We start from the raw sequence: 23,098 nt of genomic DNA, 5'->3' as shown, positions 1-23,098 counted from the left end.
TCTGCTTCTTCCACATTTCTACAAATGGATTGGGTCACTGTGTAGCTTTGTTCCACTGAAGACAGTAGAGCATTATGTGGCTCTCTAGACCCACTGTAGGCTATCAGGGCACAATAGAACTGTAGCTATATTATACAAGGTGAGCACAGGCAATGTATATAACAGCCACACGTTTCTTTTGAAGGTCCCTTTATCGGCTTGTTCATTAACACGTGTGGATGTCGTAAGACTGCAATTATTGGAGGGTTCCTGACGTCCCTTGGATGGGTGCTAAGCGCCTTTGCCACCAATGTGCATTTTCTCTTCTTAACATTTGGAGTAACAGCTGGTAAGTAAGCTAAGGTCTTCCTGTAATGTAATTTTTATTGTAGTATTGATACACTGTATATTTTACTATGAGAAGACAATGTAAATTAGACACAAATTCACTATAACCTACTGTACATAAGGGATGTTTTACTTTTCCTCTATTCTTTTTTTTTTAATAGAATTTTATTGTAGGACTGCACACATGAGAAATTACAGACAGTACAGTAACGATTATAAAAGATTACACAGACACAACAAATTCATTAAATCAATAGAACATATTAGTGGGGGGAAAAAAAGAATAATAGATTAAGGAGTTTGAGAACCTCACGCCTTCTTAGAATCTTAAAAACATAGACCAGGTTTAGATCAAAGGGGGTGGGGGGAAGACACCTATAAACAATGTGTAAAATGTGTAATATAAAGACATAGGACCAGATCTGCATCCAATCCTCATATGGTGGGGGCTGCCTAGCATAGGGCAAAGCCGCCCGCCTTGCGTGACGGGCCACTTCCCGATGCGTCCGCAATTAGATTGCTGACACTGTCAGGCGGTTGGCTGCCATTTTTTAATTGGAGCAGCTGCATGTGATGTCACGCAGCCGGCCCGTAAACGGTCACGGCACACCCACCCTGCCCCTGTTTCGCCTGTCCCCCAATGCTGCCTTGCGAGCGGTCACCGATGTCAGTCATCTTGCGGCCTTATCATTTCTGGATGCGGTCGCAAGGAGAAGGGTCACACGCGCACTGCGACCAGTACACATGCACAGACCAGATGGATGTGGCCACTATGTACGGACGCGTGGCTGCGTCCATCTGTGAATCAGCCCCTTAAAACGGAGAGCAACCCATAAGTTAACAATACGGCACGGTGGAGTTTATCCTTAATGGAAGGCGGTATATACATTTCCTCTATTTCCTACATTTTCCTCTATTCTTGTATATGTACAAAGGTCTTTACCTTGGTTATTCCAAATGTGGAAATTTCGACAAAGCCAGCAAAACAACCAAACTGGTTATACGAGGTGTGTACACACGGTGAGATCCTTGCTATGCCCGACTTTGACTATACGATTTCCCTTGAACTCCCCCAGAGCCCAGAGAGCACAGATTTTGACTATCTGTACTTTCGATTTTGTCTATGTACTAAGTGCCAATTTTGACTATACTTTGTACTAGATAATCAAGATTGACTTGCCTGCAGTCTATCTAGCCTTACGATACTGACCCCTCGGGCGCATGCATCGGGATCGAATCGGGAACACCTTGATTTGTGCACTAACTTTCCTAAAGATTTTGACTATCTTACAGATTTATCTCACCATGTGATATCTGAGCATAAAAAAATCACTTAAAAAAAAATAAAATAGTAAAATAATGATATCAGTAATCACAATAAAAACTCTGTTCTCTGTACTTCTGTGAGATAGTAATTGCATCACTGCCTGCACACATAAGATACTTTTCTCCTCCCACTTTCTCTGACACCACTCCCATGGACTAAGCTGAAAGCATGGAACATGAGAAACAGATATGCAATATATAATACAGATAAAGTATAATAAGCATACTATACAAGACAGATTACATGCCAGATGCCCACCCAGCCATTGAGAGCTACAGAGTTTAGGATGATATGAGCACATGACTGCCATTGTGAAATTGTGTGTTCCTTTCCCAGGAATCGGAAGTGGCATGGTATATCTGCCTGCGGTGGTAATGGTGGGCCAGTATTTCCAGAAACGCCGCGCCCTAGCACAAGGACTGAGTACCACAGGTACTGGCTTTGGGACATTCCTGATCACTGTGCTACTGAAGTACTTGTGTGCAGAGTTTGGCTGGAGAAACGCCATGATCATTCAGGGAGCAGTCACTCTCAACCTGTGCGTTTGTGGAGCCCTTATGAGGCCTCTGGACTGCAGGGAGAAGTACAGTGTGGAGAAGGCAGGTGGTCACAGCGATAACAGGGAAGTCTCGCTGCTGGATGCTGAGAGGGCTAATAATCCATTACATGATGAAGAAGGAAGAGACTTTAAAACTGACAAGAAGGAGAAATGGAACAAGGAAGATACAAGTAATGAGATTGTTCTGAAGAACACCAACAAACTCAGTATACTGAAGTCCTTGACTCGAATGACTGTGACTGTGAGGTCCGGCTTCTGGGCCTGGTATTCTAGCTACTTCGGGGCAGCCTCTCTCTTCACCAACAAGGTCTTTGTGGCTTTTGTCATGTGGGCACTGCTGGCCTACTGCAGTTTTGTTATCCCGTTCATTCACCTCCCAGAGATTGTGGAGCTGTACGGAATGGCAGAGCAGAACAACGTCTTTCCTCTCACCTCCATAATTGCCATTGTGCATATTTTTGGGAAGATTGTCCTGGGTTTTCTTGGAGACTTGTCGTGTGTCAGTGCTTGGAATGTCTTCATTGCCTCCAATTTTACCCTAGGAGTCTGCATCCTTATCCTCCCTCTTATGCATATATACGCTGGGCTGGCTGTGGTCTGTGCACTTATAGGGTTCTCAAGTGGTTACTTCTCTCTCATGCCTGTGGTAACTGAAGATTTAGTGGGCATCAAGCAGCTGGCAAATGCCTATGGAATCATTATCTGTGCCAATGGGATATCAGCACTTTTGGGGCCTCCATTCGCAGGTAATGTCACCGTTTGGTTCATAGTCTTTAAAACCAATCCAAAAACAGAATGTATCTTATATGTAAATACATATTTCTGCAGGTGTTTCATTTGCAAGTACAATAAAGGGTCATACACACTAATAATTACTGTCATGTTGGACATCATTGTGTAATACTGACATGCTGGCCTGTGCTGCACAGCAGGATACTGCTCCTGTACAGAGGGTAATGCACCCCATTTGCGTTCTCTATACAAGGAATAATGCATCACTCAGCATTAATAAAAATAGTTTTTATTTTAATATCATTAAAAAATATATGTTTTAATAATAAACAGCACAGGGCAACTTTCCAGCATCAATTCAGATCAGCTCAGTGTTACCTGAGAATGGGGTGGTGGAATCGGCTGGATGGCAGGTGAGGTAGCCAAACCAATTAGAAAGGACCCAGAGAGGACACAGCGGAGCTTGACTGCAAGTCAGCTGTGCTTACTTCTGCACATGCTCCAGAGCTGAGCCAATGCGGAGTCGTACACATCTCATTCACATCTACACTAGCGGCTCATTCATACGTAGGCCAGTGCATGCAGAATTGTACGGAGATATAGGGGGTCATTCTGAGTTGTTCGCTCGCTAGCAGTTTGTAGCAGTCGTGCAAACGCTATGCCGCCACCCACTGGGAGTGTATTTTAGCTTAGCAGAAGTGCGAACGAAAGGATCGCAGAGCAGCGGCAAACTTTTTTTGTGCAGTTTTAGAGTAGCTTCAGACCTACTCAGCGCTTGCGATCACTTCAGACTGTTCAGTTCCTGTTTTGACGTCACTAACATGCCCTGCGTTCGCCCAGCCACGCCTGCGTTTTTCCTGGCACGCCTGCGTTTTTTCTAACACTCCCTGAAAACGGTCAGTTGACACCCAGAAACGCCCTCTTCCTGTCAATCACTCAGTGGCCAGCAGTGCGACTGAAAAGCTTCGCTAGACCTTGTATGAAACTACATCGTTCGTTGCAATAGTAAGACGCACGTGCGCATTGCGCCGCATACGCATGCGCAGAATTGCCATTTTTTTGCCTCATCGCTGCACAGCGAACAAAAGCAGCTAGTTATCAACTCGGAATGACCCCCATAAATACACCTGTTATCAGACGGATCTTGTGCACCTAGTATAGGCCTGCTGCAAGGAAGTGCTGGTAATGAAAGATATGAAACCAAGCATAAGGGGCGGTCCGGTTTAAGGGAAGCATACAACTCAGCTTACCGGTGCACATTTTGTTTGTATACAGGCAATGTGGGGAAGATTAAGGCCCCAATGTAATTGGTGATAAATCACATAGAGTATAGACATAAATGCAATCCAGCAAGTGACACATTCTCACTCAGAGATTTTGTGTATATGTGGCTGAAAGTGGAGCTTGTTGGGATGGCATTGGGTTATTCAGTACATGTCCCCACATTGGCATTGTTAATTATATTGATGTTAATATGCTTAATACACTGTTGAAATATTCTTTGCCAATATCTCTACAATGTATTGAAAATGTAAGAAAGTCTGATGATTATAGACCATTGTACCTATGACGTAAACCAGCTCAGATGTGCAATCAAACCATAGCTACTATTCTGGAATTAGCTTTCACCTGTTTAGTGCAGTCAATGATAGCAAATACTTATTGGTTGCTGTGGTCTTTGTGCATATATGCACCTTGGAGCGATATTAGTAAATAAGCTGCGTATTGGGGCTGATTCAGGTTGGATCGCAATAAGCGGAGGTGAGGAAACAGGGGAGGCGTCATCAAAATAGGGGCGTGGTGTGGGTGTGATCGCGGCGGCTGCATGACATCACACACTGCCACCATGATCAGAAAGATGGCGGCTGGCCTCCTGCGAGCGCAGCCAGGCTGCGCCGGCAGGAGGCAACCCTAATTTCTCTGACGTCCTAAGTGGATGCTGGGGACTCCGTCAGGACCATGGGGAATAGCGGCTCCGCAGGAGACAGGGCACAAAAGTAAAAGCTTTAGGATCAGGTGGTGTGCACTGGCTCCTCCCCCTATGACCCTCCTCCAAGCCTCAGTTAGGTTTTTGTGCCCGGCCGAGAAGGGTGCAATCTAGGTGGCTCTCCTAAAGAGCTGCTTAGAGTAAAAGTTTTATTAGGTTTTTTATTTTCAGTGAGTCCTGCTGGCAACAGGCTCACTGCAACGAGGGACTTAGGGGAGAAGAAGTGAACTCACCTGCGTGCAGGGTGGATTGGCTTCTTAGGCTACTGGACACTAGCTCCAGAGGGACGATCACAGGTACAGCCTGGATGGGTCACCGGAGCCGCGCCGCCGACCCCCTTGCAGATGCTGAAGAGAGAAGAGGTCCAGAAATCGGCGGCTGAAGACTTCTCAGTCTTCATGAGGTAGCGCACAGCACTGCAGCTGTGCGCCATTGCTCTCAGCACACTTCACACCAACGGTCACTGAGGGTGCAGGGCGCTGGGGGGGGCGCCCTGGGCAGCAATGAAAGTACCTATACTGGCTAAAAATACATCACATATAGCCTCTGGGGCTATATGGATGTATTTAACCCCTGCCAGGTTGTCAGAAAAACGGGAGAAGAAGCCCGCCGAAAAGGGGGCGGGGCCTATTCTCCTCAGCACACAGCGCCATTTTCCCTCACAGAACTGCTGGTGGGAAGGCTCCCAGGCTCTCCCCTGCACTGCACTACAGAAACAGGGTTAAAACAGAGAGGGGGGGCACTTATTTGGCGATATGATTATATATTAAGATGCTATAAGGGGAAAACACTTATATAAAGGTTGTCCCTGTATAATTATAGCGTTTTGGTGTGTGCTGGCAAACTCTCCCTCTGTCTCCCCAAAGGGCTAGTGGGGTCCTGTCCTCTATCAGAGCATTCCCTGTGTGTGTGCTGGGTGTCGGTATGTGTGTGTCGACATGTATGAGGACGATGTTGGTGAGGAGGCGGAGCAATTGCCTGTAATGGTGATGTCACTCTCTAGGGAGTCGACACCGGAATGGATGGCGTATTTAGGGAATTACGTGATAATGTCAACACGCTGCAAGGTCGGTTGACGACATGAGACGGCCGGCAAACATACTAGTACCTGTCCAGGCGTCTCAAACACCGTCAGGGGCTTTAAAACGCCCATTTACCTCAGTCGGTCGACACAGACACAGACAGGGACACTGACTCCAGTGTCGACGGTGAAGAAACAAACGTATTTTCCTTTAGGGCCACACGTTACATGTTAAGGGCAATGAAGGAGGTGTTACATATTTCTGATACTACAAGTACCACAAAAAAGGGTATTATGTGGGGTGTGAAAAAACTACCTGTGTTTTTTTTTCCTGAATCAGATAAATTAAATGAAGTGTGTGATGATGCGTGGGTTTCCCCCGATAGAAAATTATTGGCGGTATACCCTTTCCTGCCAGAAGTTATGGCGCGTTGGGAAACACCCCTTAGGGTGGATAAGGCGCTCACACGCTTATCAAAACAAGTGGCGTTACTGTCTCCAGATACGGCCGCCCTCAAGGAGCCAACTGATAGGAGGCTGGAAAATATCCTAAAAAGTATATACACACATACTGGTGTTATACTGCGACCAGCGATCGCCTCAGCCTGGATGGGCAGCGCTGGGGTGGCTTGGTCGGATTCCCTGACTGAAAATATTGATACCCTTGACAGGGACAGTATTTTATTGACTATAGAGCATTTAAAGGATGCATTTCTATATATGCGAGATGCACAGAAGGATATTTGCACTCTGGCATCAAGAGTAAGTGCGATGTCCATATCTGCCAGAAGATGTTTATGGACACGACAGTGGTCAGGTGATGCAGATTCCAAACGGCACATGGAAGTATTGCCGTATAAAGGGGAGGAGTTATTTGGGGTCGGTCCATCGGACCTGGTGGCCACGGCAACAGCTGGAAAATCCACCTTTTTTACCCCAAGTCACATCTCAGCAGAAAAAGACATTGTCTTTTCAGCCTCAGTCCTTTCGTCCCCATAAGGGCAAGCGGGCAAAAGGCCAGTCATATCTGCCCAGGGATAGAGGAAAGGGAAGAAGACTGCAGCAGGCAGCCCATTCCCAGGAACAGAAGCCCTCCACCGCTTCTGCCAAGTCCTCAGCATGACGCTGGGGCCGTACAAACAGGTGCGGTGGGGGGTCGTCTCAAGAGTTTCAGCACGCAGTGGGCTCACTCGCAAGTGGACCCCTGGATCCTACAAGTAGTATCCCAGGGGTACAGATTGGAAATTCGAGACGTCTCCCCCTCGCAGGTTCCTGAAGTTTGCTTTACCAACGTCTCCCTCCGACAGGGAGGCAGTATTGGAAACATTTCACAAGCTGTATTCCCAGCAGGTGATAATCAAAGTACCCCTCCTACAACAAGGAAAGGGGTATTATTCCACACTATATTGTGGTACTGAAGCCAGACGGCTCGGTGAGACCTATTCTAAATCTGAAATATTTGAACACTTACATACAAAGGTTCAAATCAAGATGGAGTCACTCAGAGCAGTGATAGCGAACCAGGAAGAAGGGGACTATATGGTGTCCCTGGACATCAGGGATGCTTACCTCCATGTCCCAATTTGCCCTTCTCACCAAGGGTACCTCAGGTTCGTGGTACAGAACTGTCACTATCAGTTTCAGACGCTGCCGTTTGGATTGTCCACGGCACCCCGGGTCTTTACCAAGGTAATGGCCGAAATGATGATTCTTCTTCAAAGAAAATGGACGATCGCCTGATAAGGGCAAGGTCCAGAGAACAGTTGGAGGTCGGAGTAGCACTATCTCAAGTAGTTCTACGACAGCACGGGTGGATTCTAAATATTCCAAGATCGCAGCTGTTTCCGACGACACGTCTGCTGTTCCTAGGGATGATTCTGGACACAGTCCAGAAAAGGGTGTTTCTCCCGGAGAAGAAAGCCAGGGAGTTATCCGAGCTAGTCAGGAACCTCCTAAAACCAGGAAAAGTGTCAGTGCATCATTGCACAATGGTCCTGGGAAAAATGGTGGCTTCTTACGAAGCGATTCCATTCGGCAGATTTCACGCAAGAACTTTTCAGTGGGATCTGCTGGAAAAATGGTCCGGATCGCATCTTCAGATGCATCAGCGGATAACCCTGTCTCCAAGGACAAGGGTGTTTCTTCTGCGGTGGCTGCAGAGTGCTCATCTACTAAAGGGCCGCAGATTCGGCATTCAGGACTGGGTCCTGGTAACCACGGATGCCAGCCTGAGAGGCTGGGGAGCAGTCACACAGGGAAAAAATTTCCAGGGAGTGTGATCAAGTCTGGAGACTTCTCTCCACATAAATATACTGGAGCTAAGGACAATTTACAATGCTCTAAGCTTAGCAAGACCTCTGCTTCAAGGTCAGCCGGTATTGATCCAGTGGGACAACATCACGGCAGTCGCCCACGTAAACAGACAGGGCGGCACAAGAAGCAGGAGGGCAATGGCAGAAACTGCAAGGATTCTTCGCTGGGCGGAAAATCATGTGATAGCACTGTCAGCAGTGTTCATTCCGGGAGTGGACAACTGGGAAGCAAACTTCCTCAGCAGGCACGACCTCCACCCGGGAGAGTGGGGACTTCATTGGGAAGTCTTCCACATGATTGTGAACCGTTGGGAAAGACCAAAGGTGGACATGATGGCGTCCCGCCTGAACAAAAAACTGGACAGGTATTGCGCCAGGTCAAGAGACCCTCAGGCAATAGCTGTGGACGTTTCTGGTAACACCGTGGGATTACCAGACGGTGTATGTGTTCCCTCCTCTGCTTCTCATACCCAAGGTACTGAGAATTATAAGACGTAGAGGAGTAAGAACTATACTCGTGGCTCCGGATTGGCCAAGAAGGACTTGGTACCCGGAACTTCAAGAAATGCCCACAGAGGACTCATGGCCTCTGCCGCTAAGAAGGGACTTGCTTCAGCAAGTACCATGTCTGTTTCCAAGACTTACCGCGGCTGCGTTTGACGGCATGGCGGTGGAACGCCGGATCCTAAGGGAAAAAGGCATTCCGGAAGAGGTCATTCCTACCCTGGTCAAAGCCAGGAAGGAGGTGACCGCACAACATTATCACCACATGTGGCGAAAATATGTTGCGTGGTGTGAGGCCAGGAAGGCCCCACGAAGAAATTTCAACTCGGTCGATTCCTGCATTTCCTGAAAACAGGAGTGTCTATGGGCCTCAAATTGGGGTCCATTAAGGTTCAAATTTCGGCCCTGTCAATTTTCTTCCAGAAAGAATTGGCTTCAGTTCCTGAAGTCCAGAAGTTTGTCAAGGGAGTACTGCATATACAACCCCCTTTTGTGCCTCCAGTGGCACTGTGGGATCTCAACGTAGTTCTGGGATTCCTCAAATCACATTTAAACCGCTCAAATCTGTGGATTTGAAATATCTCACATGAAAAGTGACCATGATGTTGGCCCTGGCCTCGGCCAGGCGAGTGTCAGAATTGGCGGCTTTGTCTCACAAAGCCCATATCTGATTGTCCATTCGGACGGGGCAGAGTTGCGGACTCGTCCCCAGTTTCTCCCTAAGGTGGTGTCAGCGTTTCACCTGCACCAGTTTATTGTGGTACCTGCGGCTACTAGGGACTTGGAGGACTCCAGGTTGCTAGATGTTGTCAGGGCCCTGAAAATATAGGTTTCCAGGACGGCTGGAGTCAGGAAAACTGACTTGCTGTTATCCTGTAGGCACCCAAAAATCTGGGTGCTCTTGCTTCTAAGCAGACGATTGCTAGTTGGATGTGTAGTACAATTCAGCTTGCACATTCTGTGGCAGCACTGCCACAGCCAAAATATGTAAATGCCCATTCCACAAGGAAGGTGGGCTCATCTTGGGCGGCTGCCCGAGGGGTCTCGGCTTTACAACTTTGCCGAGCTGCTACTTGGTCAGGGGCACACCCTGGCTGAGGAGGACCTGGAGTTCTCTCATTCGGTGCTGCAGAGTCATCCGCACTCTCCCGCCCGTTTGGGAGCTTTGGTATAATCCCCATGGTCCTGACGGAGTCCCCAGCATCCACTTAGGACGTCAGAGAAAATAAGAATTTACTTACCGATAATTCTATTTCTCGTAGTCCGTAGTGGATGCTGGGCGCCCGTCCCAAGTGCGGATTGTCTGCAATACTTGTACATAGTTATTGTTACAAAAATCGGGTTATTATTGTTGTGAGCCATCTTTCAGAGGCTCCTCTGTTGTCATACTGTTAACTGGGTTCAGATCACAAGTTATACGGTGTGATTGGTGTGGCTGGTATGAGTCTTACCCGGGATTCAAAATCCTTCCTTATTGTGTACGCTCGTCCGGGCACAGTATCCTAACTGAGGCTTGGAGGAGGGTCATAGGGGGAGGAGCCAGTGCACACCACCTGATCCTAAAGCTTTTACTTTTGTGCCCTGTCTCCTGCGGAGCCGCTATTCCCCATGGTCCTGATGGAGTCCCCAGCATCCACTACGGACTACGAGAAATAGAATTATCGGTAAGTAAATTCTTATTTTCTGCTATCAAGCAAAAATTGCGATGCGATCACAATTTCTGCTTGATCAAGGCGATAGGCGTGATCACAAGACCTTCCTGAATTAGGCCTAATATCCTTTTACCAGCTCTATTATACTGTCCTCAGTCCCACTCTCTCCTCATGTTCCTCCTGCACACTTGTTCCCAGTGCCACGTACAGATAGGCTGTGTCATAGGCTGACGTTACAGTGCAGCTGACAACAGTTCAAAAAATTCCCATGTCCATTTTTTTGGTTTCTGCAAATACAAGAGTGGTAGAGAATTGCACAGCGCACAATGGGCCTAATTCAGACCTGATCGCTCACTAGGGTTTTTTTGCACTGCTGCGAACAGATAGTTGCCGCCCATAGGTTAGTGTATTTTCGCTTTGCAAGTGTGCGAACACCTGTGTAGCCGAGCTGTACAAACAGATCTTGTGCAGTCTCTGAGTAGCCCAGGACTTACTCAGCCACTGCGATCACTTCAGCCTGTCCGGGACCGGAATTGATGTCAGGAACCCTCCCTACAAAAGCTTGGACGCGCCTGCGTTTTTCCAGCCACTCCCAGAAAAGGGTCAGTTGCCACCCACAAACGGCTTCTTCCTGTCAACCTCCTTGCGATCGCCTGTGTGAATGGATTCTTTGCACAAATCCATCGCTGAGCAGCGTCCCGCTTTGTACCTGTGCATATGCATGCGCATTTCTGACCTGATCGCAGTGCTGCAAAAAACGCTAGCGAGCAATCAGGTCTGAATTACCCCCAATGTGCTGTGAACAGACATTTGGAGGATGTGGCTATTATCATTGCTTAGTTAGTGGGTTTCGTATCAGTGGGAAAGTGTCTGTAATGTGCTAGCATACATCTGAAAGGAAATGCTAACACAGCAAAGTAACGTGAAATGTGGAGAAACTGTCTCAAAAATGTCCTCCAACCAATTTACACATCTTGAAAGAGCTTAATCTGCATGTGGTGGTAGAACCAACATGGTAACATTTTCTGTATTAGGGATGTGTTAAGACTATTGAGTATCTTGTATTACCTATGGCTTGAAGCAACAAAATAAGTCTCACATGGGGGAGTCATTCCGAGTTGATCACTCGCTAGCTATTTTTTGCAGTGCTGTGATCAGATAGTCACCGCCTATGGGGGAGTGTATTTTCGCTTTGCAAGTGTGCGATCGCTTGTGCAGCCGAGCGGTACAAAAACAGTTTGTGCAGTTTCTGAGTAGCTCTGAACTTACTCAGCCGCTGCGATCACTTCAGCCTGTCCGGTCCCGGAATTGACGTCAGACACCCGCACTGCAAACGCTTGGACACGCCTGCATTTTTCCAAACACTCCCTGAAAACGCTCAGTTGACACCCACAAATGCCTTCTTCCTGTCAATCTTCTTGCAATCGGCTGTGCGAATGGATTCTTCGTTAAATCCATCGCCCAGCACCGATCCGCTTTGTACCCGTACGACATGCCTGCACATTGCGGCGCATACGCATGCGCAGTTTTGCCGAGTTTTGACCTGATCATAGCGCTGCAAAAAATAGCGTGCGATCAGTTCGGAATGACTCCCTTGGTCTATGTAGAACAAGGCCAGCTAGACGGTATTGAGTATGTGCTAGAGTGTTCACAAAGAACGTTATTGAGGAGGAAGCGTTCTGTGGCTAGAGCAGGAGCTTGCAGTTTTTGGACCAGCACTACCATGTTCTTTTTAGAACATTAGTTAAAGCCACTAATAGCCCGCAGTTTCATGCCTGGTAAGTTTATGGCTGCTTCTCCTCTCTGTTAGTGAGTACAATACCACCTGTTTCCTCTCCCTCCTGTGTCACTCCACCATGAGCCACATCACATGATTCCTCTCCCTCCTGTGTGACACCACCATGTACTCAGGGCCGGCCTGAGCCTAATTTTTTTGGTATGCGAATATATATTTTGGCGCCCCTTAGTGGGGCGTGGCTTCATGGGGAAGGGGCGTGACAACAGAATAGTATCAATTCACATTTCAATAGCAGTTAGTGTGATATGGTATATAACAGCAGTCAGTACCATTTGGATGATATACCCCAGTGACTGGAGTGGAGTGGTCACAGCGCCAGCTTTTAAAATGTGCGGGGCAGGTATAGGGGGTTTCATGTCTCCTCTGTACAACGGCACAGCTGTGCGCTTGTCAGAGGAGACTGTAGGCGCGCGCCTCAGCGTGAGTGACAGTGACTCACAGAATGCAGCATCGCCCTCAGCGGCCCAGTGCTCTACGCTACCGCGTAACTGGAGTATGCGTCGGGCCGGGCCTGAATGTATCACAGCACCTGTTTCCTCACCATCTTTTGTGACACCACCATGTACACAGCACCTGTTTCCTCACCATCTTGTGTGACACCACCATGTACACAGCACCTGTTTCCTCACCATCTTGTGTGACAACACCATGTACCACAGCACCTGTTTCCATTCATTTATGTGGGGCACCACCATGTATAGAACCACAGCACCGGTTCCTCCAACCTCCTGTGTGGCACAGCCATGTACCAGATCCTATTCTCGCTCCTTCCTGTGTGGCAACTCTATGCACCATTGTATCTGTTTCCTCAATTTCTTTTATGGCAGAATAATGTACCATCACCCTCCATTCTGACTTCTTGCTGTGTGGCATCACCATTTGCCATAGCACATGTTCCCTCACCCTTCTGTTTAATTTTTTTATATTGTGTAAAAAAAAATATATATGTATTTTTGACTGATGGATGAGAGACGTACCTTTTTTGGAGTCTACTAGATGCAATTTTACATATCAGATGACAGGTAAAATGCTTCTCCATTCATTTGAATGTGATTCCAAAAAACTCACATACAGTATGCCTCTGACTTTTTCTTCAGAAAACACCAGGTACATAAAACAAGGGCTGCCTCATTTTCTGCTCTCCCAGACAAGTGTGAACTAAGCAAACTTTGGATAAAGTACCTCATTTAGTATGGAACACATCAGCAATGCGTTCACATACTGAAGCCCTTGTCGTATGCGCATGCACACACAGTGAGATGCGACAAAATCTCACTTATGCAAATGCCTCTGCCTGATTGACAGGCAGAGGCGTAAGTGGGGCGGGCAGGGGCGTCGACTCAGCGTTTAATGGCTGGCGTTGCAGCATTGGGGGGTACGGTCCATACAACGCAGGCGTGTCCAGACCATTTGCAGGGCAGGCCGCGGCAGCTGAGTGACGTCATATGAGGTTGCTGCGAACCAAATCATGGCGGCCCGCCGGAATTGCCCTGCGGCGGGCGTTCCCCCGCATTCTAGTGAAGTGAGTTGTAGTTGTGCAAATAGTCACACAACTACAACTCATGCTGAATCAGGGCCACAACAATAATCCTGGCGGCGCCACTGCACACGCGAATGCGATCAGCGCGCAATGAGTGCGAACACCTCTGCCTGATTGACAGGCAGAGGCATTCGAGGGGCAGGCAGGGGTTGGCAACAGAGCATTGTGGTGGCGGCGCGGGGAAAACAGGGCTGGGTCAGTGGCGTTTTCGTGTCGGCTGCGTGATGTCACATACAGCATGAGAAAAAATAAGATTTTACTTACCGGTAAATCTATTTCTCGTAGTCCGTAGTGGATGCTGGGGACTCCGTAAGGACCATGGGGAATAGACGGGCTCCGCAGGAGACAGTGCACTTTAAGAAAGAATTTGGATACTGGTGTGCTCTGGCTCCTCCCTCTATGTCCCTCCTCCAGACCTGTTAGAGAAACTGTGCCCGGAAGAGCCGACAGTACAAGGAAAGGATTTTGGAATCTAGGGCAAGACTCATACCAGCCACACCAATCACACCGTATAACTTGTGATAACTTTACCCAGTTAACAGTATGAACAACAACAGAGCATCAGATCAACCCTGATGCACTATAACATAACCCTTATGCAAGCAATAACTATATACAAGTATTGCAGAAGAAGTCCGCACTTGGGACGGGCGCCCAGCATCCACTACGGACTTTGAGAAATAGATTTACCGGTAAGTAAAATCTTATTTTCTCTAACGTCCTAGTGGATGCTGGAGACTCCGTAAGGACCATGGGGATTATACCAAAGCTCCCAAACGGGCGGGAGAGTGCAGATGACTCTGCAGCACCGAATGAGCAAACACAAGGTCCTCCTCAGCAAGGGTATCAAACTTGTAGAACTTTGCAAAAGTGTTTGAACCTGACCAAGTAGCTGCTCGGCAAGGCTGTAATGCCGAGACCCCCTCGGGCAGCCGCCCAAGAAGAGCCCACCTTCCTTGTGGAGTGGGCTTTAACTGATTTTGGCAGCGGCAATCCAGCAGCAGAATGAACCTGCTGAATCGTGTTACAGATCCAGCGAGCAATAGTCTGCTTTGAAGCAGGAGCACCCAGCTTGTTGGATGCATACAGGATAAACAGCGACTCAGTTTTCCTGACTCTAGCCGTTCTGGCTACATAAACCTTCAAAGCCCTGACCACATCTAGTAACTCGGAATCCTCCAAGTCACGAGTAGCCACAGGCACCACAATAGGTTGGTTCATATGAAAAGATGACACCACCTTAGGCAGAAATTGTGGACGGGTCCTCAATTCTGCTCTGTCCATATGGAAAACCAGATAGGGGCTTTTATGTGATAAAGCCGCTAATTCTGACATACGCCTAGCCGAAGCCAAGGCTAATAGCATGACCACCTTCCACGTGAGATATTTTAACTCCACGGTTTTAAGTGGTTCAAACCAGTGTGACTTCAGGAAACTCAACACCACGTTTAGATCCCAAGGTGCCACTGGAAGCACAAAAGGGGGCTGAATATGCAGCACTCCCTTTACAAACGTCTGCACTTCAGGCAGAGAAGCTAGTTCTTTTTGAAAGAAAATAGACAGGGCCGAAATCTGGACCTTAATGGAACCCAATTTTAGGCCCAAAGTCACTCCCGCCTGTAGGAAGTGAAGGAAACGGCCCAGCTGGAATTCCTCTGTGGGGACACTCCTGGCCTCACACCAAGCAACATATTTTCGCCATATACGGTGATAATGTTTAGCCGTCACGTCCTTCCTAGCCTTTATCAGCGTAGGAATAACTTCATCCGGAATGCCTTTTTCTGCTAGGATCCGGCATTCAACCGCCATGCCGTCAAACGCAGCTGCGGTAAGTCTTGGAACAGACAGGGCCCCTGTTGCAACAAGTCCTGTCTTAGAGGCAGAGGCCATGGGTCCTCTGTGAGCATTTCTTGCAGATCTGGATCCCAAGTCCTTCTTGGCCAATCCGGAACAATGAGTATTGTTCTCACTACTCTTCTTATTATGATTCTCAGCACCTTGGGAATAAAAGAGGAAGAGGAGGAAATACATAAACCGACTGGAACACCCACGGTGTCACTAGTGCGTCTACAGCTATCGCCTGAGGGTCTCTTGACCTGGCGCAATACCTCTGCAGCTTTTTGTTGAGGCGGGATGCCATCATGTCCACCTGTGGCAGTTCCCACCGACTTGCAATCTGCGTGAAGACTACTTGATGAAGTCCCCACTCTCCCGGGTGAGTCTGCTTCCCAGTTGTCCACTCCCGGAATGAACACTGCTGACAGTGCGCTTACTTGATTCTCCGCCCAGCGAAGAATTCTGGTGGCTTCCGCCATCGCCACCCTGCTCCTTGTGCCGCCTTGGCGGTTTACATGAGCCACTGCGGTGATGTTGTCTGACTGAATCAGAACTGATTGGTCGCGAAACAGGGTCTCCGCTTGACGTAGGGCGTTGTATATGGCCCTTTGTTCCAGGATATTGATGTGAAGGCAAGTCTCCTGACTTGACCACAGACCTTGGAAATTTCTTCCCTGTGTGACTGCCCCCCACCCTCGGAGGCTTGCATCCGTGGTCACCAGGACCCAGTCCTAAATGCCAAATCTGCGGCCCTCGAGAAGGTGAGCACTCTGCAGCCTCCACAGGAGAGACACCCTGGCCCTGGGGGATAGGGTGATCAGCCGGTGCATCTGAAGATGTGATCCGGACCACTTGTCCAACAGATCCCATTGAAAGGTCCTCGCATGGAACCTGCCGAAGGGAATGGCCTCGTATGATGCCACCATCTTTCCCAGGACTCGCGTGCCGTGATGCACCGACACCTGTTTTGGTTTTAATAGGTCTCTGACCAGTGTCATGAGCTCCTGAGCCTTCTCCATCGGGAGATAAACCCTCTTCTGGTCTGTGTCCAGAATCATGCCCAGGAAGGGCAGACGAGTCGTAGGGATCAACTGCGACTTCGGAATATTTAGAATCCAGCCGTGCTGTTGTAACACTTCCCGAGAGCGTGCTACGCTGATCAGCAACTGCTCTCTGGACCTCGCCTTTATGAGGAGATCGTCCAAGTACGGGATAATTGTGACCCCCTGCTTTCGCAAGAGCACCATCATTTCCGCCATTACCTTGGTAAATATTCTCTGTGCCGTGGAGAGACCAAACAGCAACGTCTGGAATTGGTAATGACAATCCTGTACCACAAATCTGAGGTACGCCTGATGAGGTGGATAAATGGGGATATGAAGGTATGCATCCTTTATGTCCAGAGACACCATAAAATCCCCCCCTTCCAGGCTTGCGATGACCGCCCTGAGCGATTCCATCTTGAACTTGAACCTTTTCAGGTACATGTTCAGGGATTTTAAATTCAATATGGGTCTGACCGAACCGTCCGGTTCCGGTACCACAAACATGGTCGAATAATAACCCTTTCCTTGTTAAAGGAGGGGAACCTTGACCACCACCTGCTGAAGATACAATTTGTGAATTGCAGCTAACACTATTTCCCTCTCTAAGGGGGAAGCTGGCAGGGCCGATTTGAGGTATCGGTAAGGGGGCATCTCCTCGAATTCCAGCTTGTATCCCTGAGACACAATCTCTATTGCCCAGGGATCCACCTGGGAGTGAACCCACTTGTGGCTGAAATTTCGGAGACGCGCCCCCACCGGGCCTAGCTCCGCCTGTGGAGCCCCAGCGTCATGCGGTGGATTTAGTGGAAGCCGGGGAGGACTTCTGTTCCTGGGAACTAGCTGTGTTGTGCAGCTTCTTTCCTCTGCCCCTGCCTCTGGCAAGAAAGGACGCACCTCGGACTTTCTTGCCTTTTTGTGAACGAAAGGACTGCATTTGGTAATACGGTGCTTTCTTAGGTTGTGAGGGAACATATGGCAAAAAATTTGACTTTCCAGCAGTAGCTGTGGAGACCAGGTCCGAGAAAACGTCCCCAAACAATTCCTCACCCTTGTAAGGTAAAACCTCCATGTGCCTTTTTGAGTCGGCATCGCCTGTCCATTGCCGAGTCCACAGGACCCTTCTGGCAGAAATTGACATAGCATTTATTCTAGAACCTAGTAGGCTAATGTCTCTTTGAGCATCTCTCATATACAGGACAGCGTCTTTTATATGCCCCAGGGTCATTAATATAGTATCCTTGTCCAAGGTATCCAGATCCTCAGATAAGGTATCCGTCCATGCTGCTACAGCACTACACACCCAGGCCGACGCAATTGCCGGCCTTAGTAAGGTACCTGAATGTGTATAAATGGACTTCAGGGTACCCTCTTGCTTTCCATCCGCAGCATCTTTTAGGGCGGCCGTATCCTGTGACGGCAGGGATACCCTCTTGGATAAGCGTGTTAGAGCTTTGTCCACCCTAGGGGAGGAATCCCAGCGTAGCCTGTCCGTTGGCGGGAAAGGATACGCCATAAGCATCCGTTTGGAAATCTGCAGTTTTTTATCTGAAGATTCCCAAGCTTTTTCACATAACTCATTTAGCTCATGTGAAGGGGGAAAGGTCACCACCTGCCTTTTTTCCCCATACATATGAACCCTCTTGTCAGGGACTGGGGTTTCCTCTGTGATGTGCAACACCTCCTTCATTGCTATAATCATATAACGTATAGCTTTAGCCAATTTAGGCTGTAACTTTGCATCATCATAGTCGACACTGGAGTCAGAATCCGTGTCGGTATCCGTGTCAACAATTTGGGATAGTGGGCGCTTCTGAGACCCTGACGGCCTCTGCGACATAGGATTAGGCATGGGCTGAGACCCCGACTGTCCTAAGGCTTCAGCTTTATCCAACCTTTTATGTAAGGAATTAACATTATCATGTAAAACCTTCCACATATCCATCCAATCAGGTGGATATGCGGAGACACCTCATTCATTTGCTCCCGCTCTGCTTCCACATAGCCTTCCTCGTCAAACATGTCGACACAAGCGTACCGACACACCACACACACAGGGGATGCTCTTTTTGAAGACAGTTCCCCCACAAGGCCCTTTGGAGAGACAAAGAGAGAGTATGCCAGCACACACCCCAGCGCTATATGTCCCAGGAATCACACAGTAACTTAGTGTTAACCCAGTAGCTGCTGTATATAATGTTTTTGCGCCTAATTTATGTGCCCCCATCTCTTTTTACCCTCTTCTACCGTGAATCTGCAGGGGAGAGCCTGGGGAGCTTCCTCTCAGCGGAGCTGTGGAGAGAAAATGGCGCTGGTGAGTGCTGAGGAAGAAGCCCCGCCCCCTCAGCGGCGGGCTTCTGTCCCGCGTTTCTGTGTAAAATTATGGCGGGGGCTCATGCATATATACAGTGCCCAACTGTATATATGCCCAACTTTTGCCAAGAGGTCCTAATTGCTGCCCAGGGCGCCCCCCCTGCGCCCTGCACCCTACAGTTACCGGAGTTTGTGGGTTTAGTGTGGGAGCAATGGCGCACAGCTGCAGTGCTGTGCGCTACCTCAGTTTGAAGACTGGAGTCTTCTGCCGCCGATTTCGAAGTCTTCTTGCTTCTTTCACCCGGCTTCTGTCTTCCGGCTCTGCGAGGGGGACGGCGGCGCGGCTCCGGGATCGGACGACAAAGGGTGAGATCCTGTGTACGATCCCTCTGGAGCTAATAGTGTCCAGTAGCCTAAGAAGCAGGACCTATCTTCAGAGAGTAGGGCTGCTTCTCTCCCCTCAGTCCCACGTAGCAGAGAGTCTGTTGCCAGCAGATCTCCCTGAAAATAAAAAAACCTAACAAAATACTTTCTTATAGCAAGCTCAGGAGAGCTCACTAAACAGCACCCAGCTCGTCCGGGCACAGATTCAAACTGAGGTCTGGAGGAGGGACATAGAGGGAGGAGCCAGTGCACACCAGTATCCAAATTCTTTCTTAAAGTGCCCTGTCTCCTGCGGAGCCCGTCTATTCCCCATGGTCCTTACGGAGTCCCCAGCATCCACTAGGACGTTAGAGAAATGGCGGCTAACTGCCTGCATACGCAGCCTAGCTGCGGCTGCAGGGTGTTGCCTACAGTTGTTGCAACCGCAATTTAATTGCGGTCACAGGCGCTGGGCAGACCATTCTGCATGCTGGGTGGCCTTGCTGGGCGTCTGTTGGGCGTCTCACAGCGTGCGAAAGAAAGGATTACAGATTCTTCTTTTTAGCGGAATCTGCAATCCGTACTGAATAACCCCCATAGCCTTAATACTCTGCATTTGTGACGTCAGCTGATTTGTGACGTGATAAATCTAAAGAAAGACAGTGCAAGACACTGGACAACTGACTCTGTAAGATAATGTTTGAGTAAGTCAGCCACAGTGCTCTTACAGCATCAGAAGAAAGTCATAAGTTACAGTAGCATGTAACATGTAACCAAAATGATAATAATGAAAAGCTAGCTGCATCAGTGTGATCAAATCTACAATGACTCCATTGCATGTACTTGCTGGATGCCTGCATTTCTTCCAAACCATCCATCTGTCCTGCCATCCCAATACATACCACAACTGCCATAATGTTAGGAGGCTTGTCCTGTTCACTAGTCCTCTGTGCTGCTGTGCCACGTGCCCCTGACAGTGGAGAGCATGGCACTAAGGAGTCTATTCATGAAGCAGTGGAGAAGTGAGCCTGTGGAGAAGTTGCCCATGGCAACCAATCCGCTGCTCCGTACAATTATATAGTATAGTATGCAAATTATAAATGTTACTTCAATGCTGATTGGTTACCATGGGCAACTTCTCCGCTGGCTCACTTCTCCACACTTTTCACTGCTTACTGAATAGGCCCCATTGTCCTATTTACTTGGCTCTATGTCCGGGTGGTCTTCAGTATGCCGACTGACGGGATCCCGGCACACAGTATACCGGCGCCGGAATCCCGACAGCCGGCATACCGACACTTATTCTCCCTCGTGGGGGTCCACGACCCCCTGGAGGGAGAATAAAATAGCGTTGCGCGCCACCGTGCCCGTAGCGTGGCGAGTGCAGCGAGCCCGCAAGGGGCTCATTTGCGCTCGCCACACTATCGGTAAGCCGGCGGTCGGGCTCCCGGCGCCGGTATGCTGGTCGCCGGGAGCCCGACCGCCGGCATACCATACTGAACCCCTATGTCCAGCTGTGATGACTTTTAGGAGCCTCTACTGCTCAGTAGGCTATTGTAGGGCAGAATACTTTCCATAGCAAAGACATAACTATACTGTAACATCTATGCTGCCCTGCTAATTCACTGCATATAGGGATGAACTACGTTTGTGTTAAAATGAACCATTTGTTTGTCTCCCGTAGGCTGGATCTATGACATCACTCAGAAATACGACTACTCTTTCTATGTGTGCGGCTTGTTGTACATGGTGGGAATAATCTGTCTACTTCTGGAGCCCTGCCTGCAACCAAAGGAGAACCATCATGAAAAATCTTCTGACAACCAAGAAGCCTGACAATACAATCTAGATATCTGACGCCACTGTGATAATGATATATACTTAAACAAACAGTATAGAAAATGAGATGGAAGAAAACGTGGATCTCTAACAAAGTTCTGCCAAGTCCACTGGTCCCAGTCTTACATATTTCTGGGTCTCCTCAAGGGATATACATGAAAATGTCACAGAACTGCAAGACTCTCTCTGGTCCTTGTATGAGCAGAATGATAGAAGAATGACAAGTGTGTATGTGTGTGTTTTGTTACGGTGTGAATGGTGTAATATGGGTTATATTATAGAGAGCATTCCTTCTTGTGTACAAAACATGAGGGACATTTGTCAACTGGGTTCTAATAAACATCTTTAGTCATTTTAGAAAGTATCAGAAATACAATCAGAAAAAAGGCAAATAATGAATTCCTGCCCATAACTAAAGTACGGTAGGCCATTTCTTGGTTGGCAATTTGTTCCTACTCGCAGGAAGGTGACTCCGATTGGTTCGTATATAAATGGTTAGGAGAGATTTTTGTTTCTTTAAACCTTTTACACGTTCCTGCATCTTTTGTAAGTGTAGTGTATTTAACAACCAGCGATTTGAGTCATGATGAAACTAAGGGGGAGATGTACTAAGCTGTGAAAAGAGTGGAGAAGTGAGGCAGTGGAGAAGCTGCCCATGGCAACCAATCAGCATTGAAGTAACATCTATAATTTGCATACTATTAAATTATACGTGGCAGCTGATTGGTTGCCATGGGCACCTTCCCCACTGGCTCACTTCTCCACTCTTTTCACTGCTTAGTACATTTCCCCCTATGACCTTTTAAAAAGCCAATATGAGCAGGAACAGAGAGGTGTATGCTGGTGTAGGACTGTGTAACGTGAGAAATTACTGTATAACATTTATCGGCAGCGTCTGACATCTTGCTTTTGTACCATATTCTGATTTTTGTTACAACATACAGAGACAAAAGATGCAAAGAAGCCGTTACACATAACATAACATTTACCAAAAACAAAGAGCACAGCGACTCAGTTGACAAATGTACCGCACTTTGGGGGACATTTACTAAGCAGTGATAAGAGCGGAGAAGTGAGCCAGTGGAGAAGTTGCCCATGGCAACCAATCAACAAGTGGAGAAGTTGCCCATGACAACCAATCAGCACTGAAGTAACATCTATAATTTGCATGCTATAAAATTATACAGAGCTGCTGATTGGTTGATGGAGAAAAATTAAGACTTGGTTCTGTTGTCCATTAAAATTTCACACAACTACAGATATAGGTTGTTCTGAAATCTCTCCATGGATAGGCATTAAAAAATGAAATCAGATGTCATTGCGAATACCGATGTCACAAGTTTGTGTTACTGCCATGCACAGTTGTGGTTCAAAAATGTGATGCTCATAATCTCCACATTGACAGAATGTTGGCAAAGAGATTTTACATTCATTTTGAAACTACAGTAGCCTTAATTCTAACCTTAATCACAGCATGACCCTAACCATAGAATTGTCTGCCGGCATTCCTAATGTCAGTATTGGGAACATCGACATTCTGTCCAGTCACCATGTAAAAAATATGTTGCAATTTCTAACAACCCTTTCCTGTATTACAGTATATGTGTCAATGACATCAACATTTTTGTGACCATTATAAGCAGTGTGAATGGGGGAAATTAACCAAGCAGGGGTCTGGGCAGGTCTTCATGCGCTTTGATGTGTGAATTGTTAACCATGCAATTTACTAGAGCCAAAACTGTACAGATCGCATGAAACAAAATGGCAAGGTTTCAGACTGCATTTGTGGTTTCGGAGACCTTGGGGTACATTTACTAAGATTCGTATTTTCCAAATTCATGTCCAAGTTCAATCACGAATGACATCGACAGTGTAAAATTGCAACTTTTTGAATTGATTACGATGGATTTACTAAGCTGTCGTATTCGGGTTTTTCTTTTGTTCC

General features: G+C 47.8%; 1 protein-coding gene across 2 annotated transcripts in view; it reads left to right on the top strand.

Annotated features, from left to right (window-relative positions):
* Positions 1-21,325, top strand: part of SLC16A14 (solute carrier family 16 member 14) — a 96,090-nt gene extending 74,765 nt beyond the window's left edge. For both annotated transcript variants that reach the window (XM_063915619.1, XM_063915620.1), the window contains exons 3-5: positions 185-328; positions 1,991-2,959; positions 20,999-21,325. In XM_063915619.1, the coding sequence (XP_063771689.1) occupies positions 185-328; positions 1,991-2,959; positions 20,999-21,150 (1,265 nt within the window). In that variant the 3' untranslated portion in view covers positions 21,151-21,325. The remainder of the gene's footprint in view (positions 1-184; positions 329-1,990; positions 2,960-20,998) is intronic.
* Positions 21,326-23,098: the final 1,773 nt, after the last annotated feature.

This window comes from Pseudophryne corroboree, chromosome 4, assembly GCF_028390025.1.
Source record: "Pseudophryne corroboree isolate aPseCor3 chromosome 4, aPseCor3.hap2, whole genome shotgun sequence".
Lineage (NCBI taxonomy): Eukaryota > Metazoa > Chordata > Amphibia > Anura > Myobatrachidae > Pseudophryne > Pseudophryne corroboree.
The sequence above is the reverse complement of the archived record's forward strand: the minus strand, read 5'-3'. Positions and strand labels throughout refer to the sequence as shown.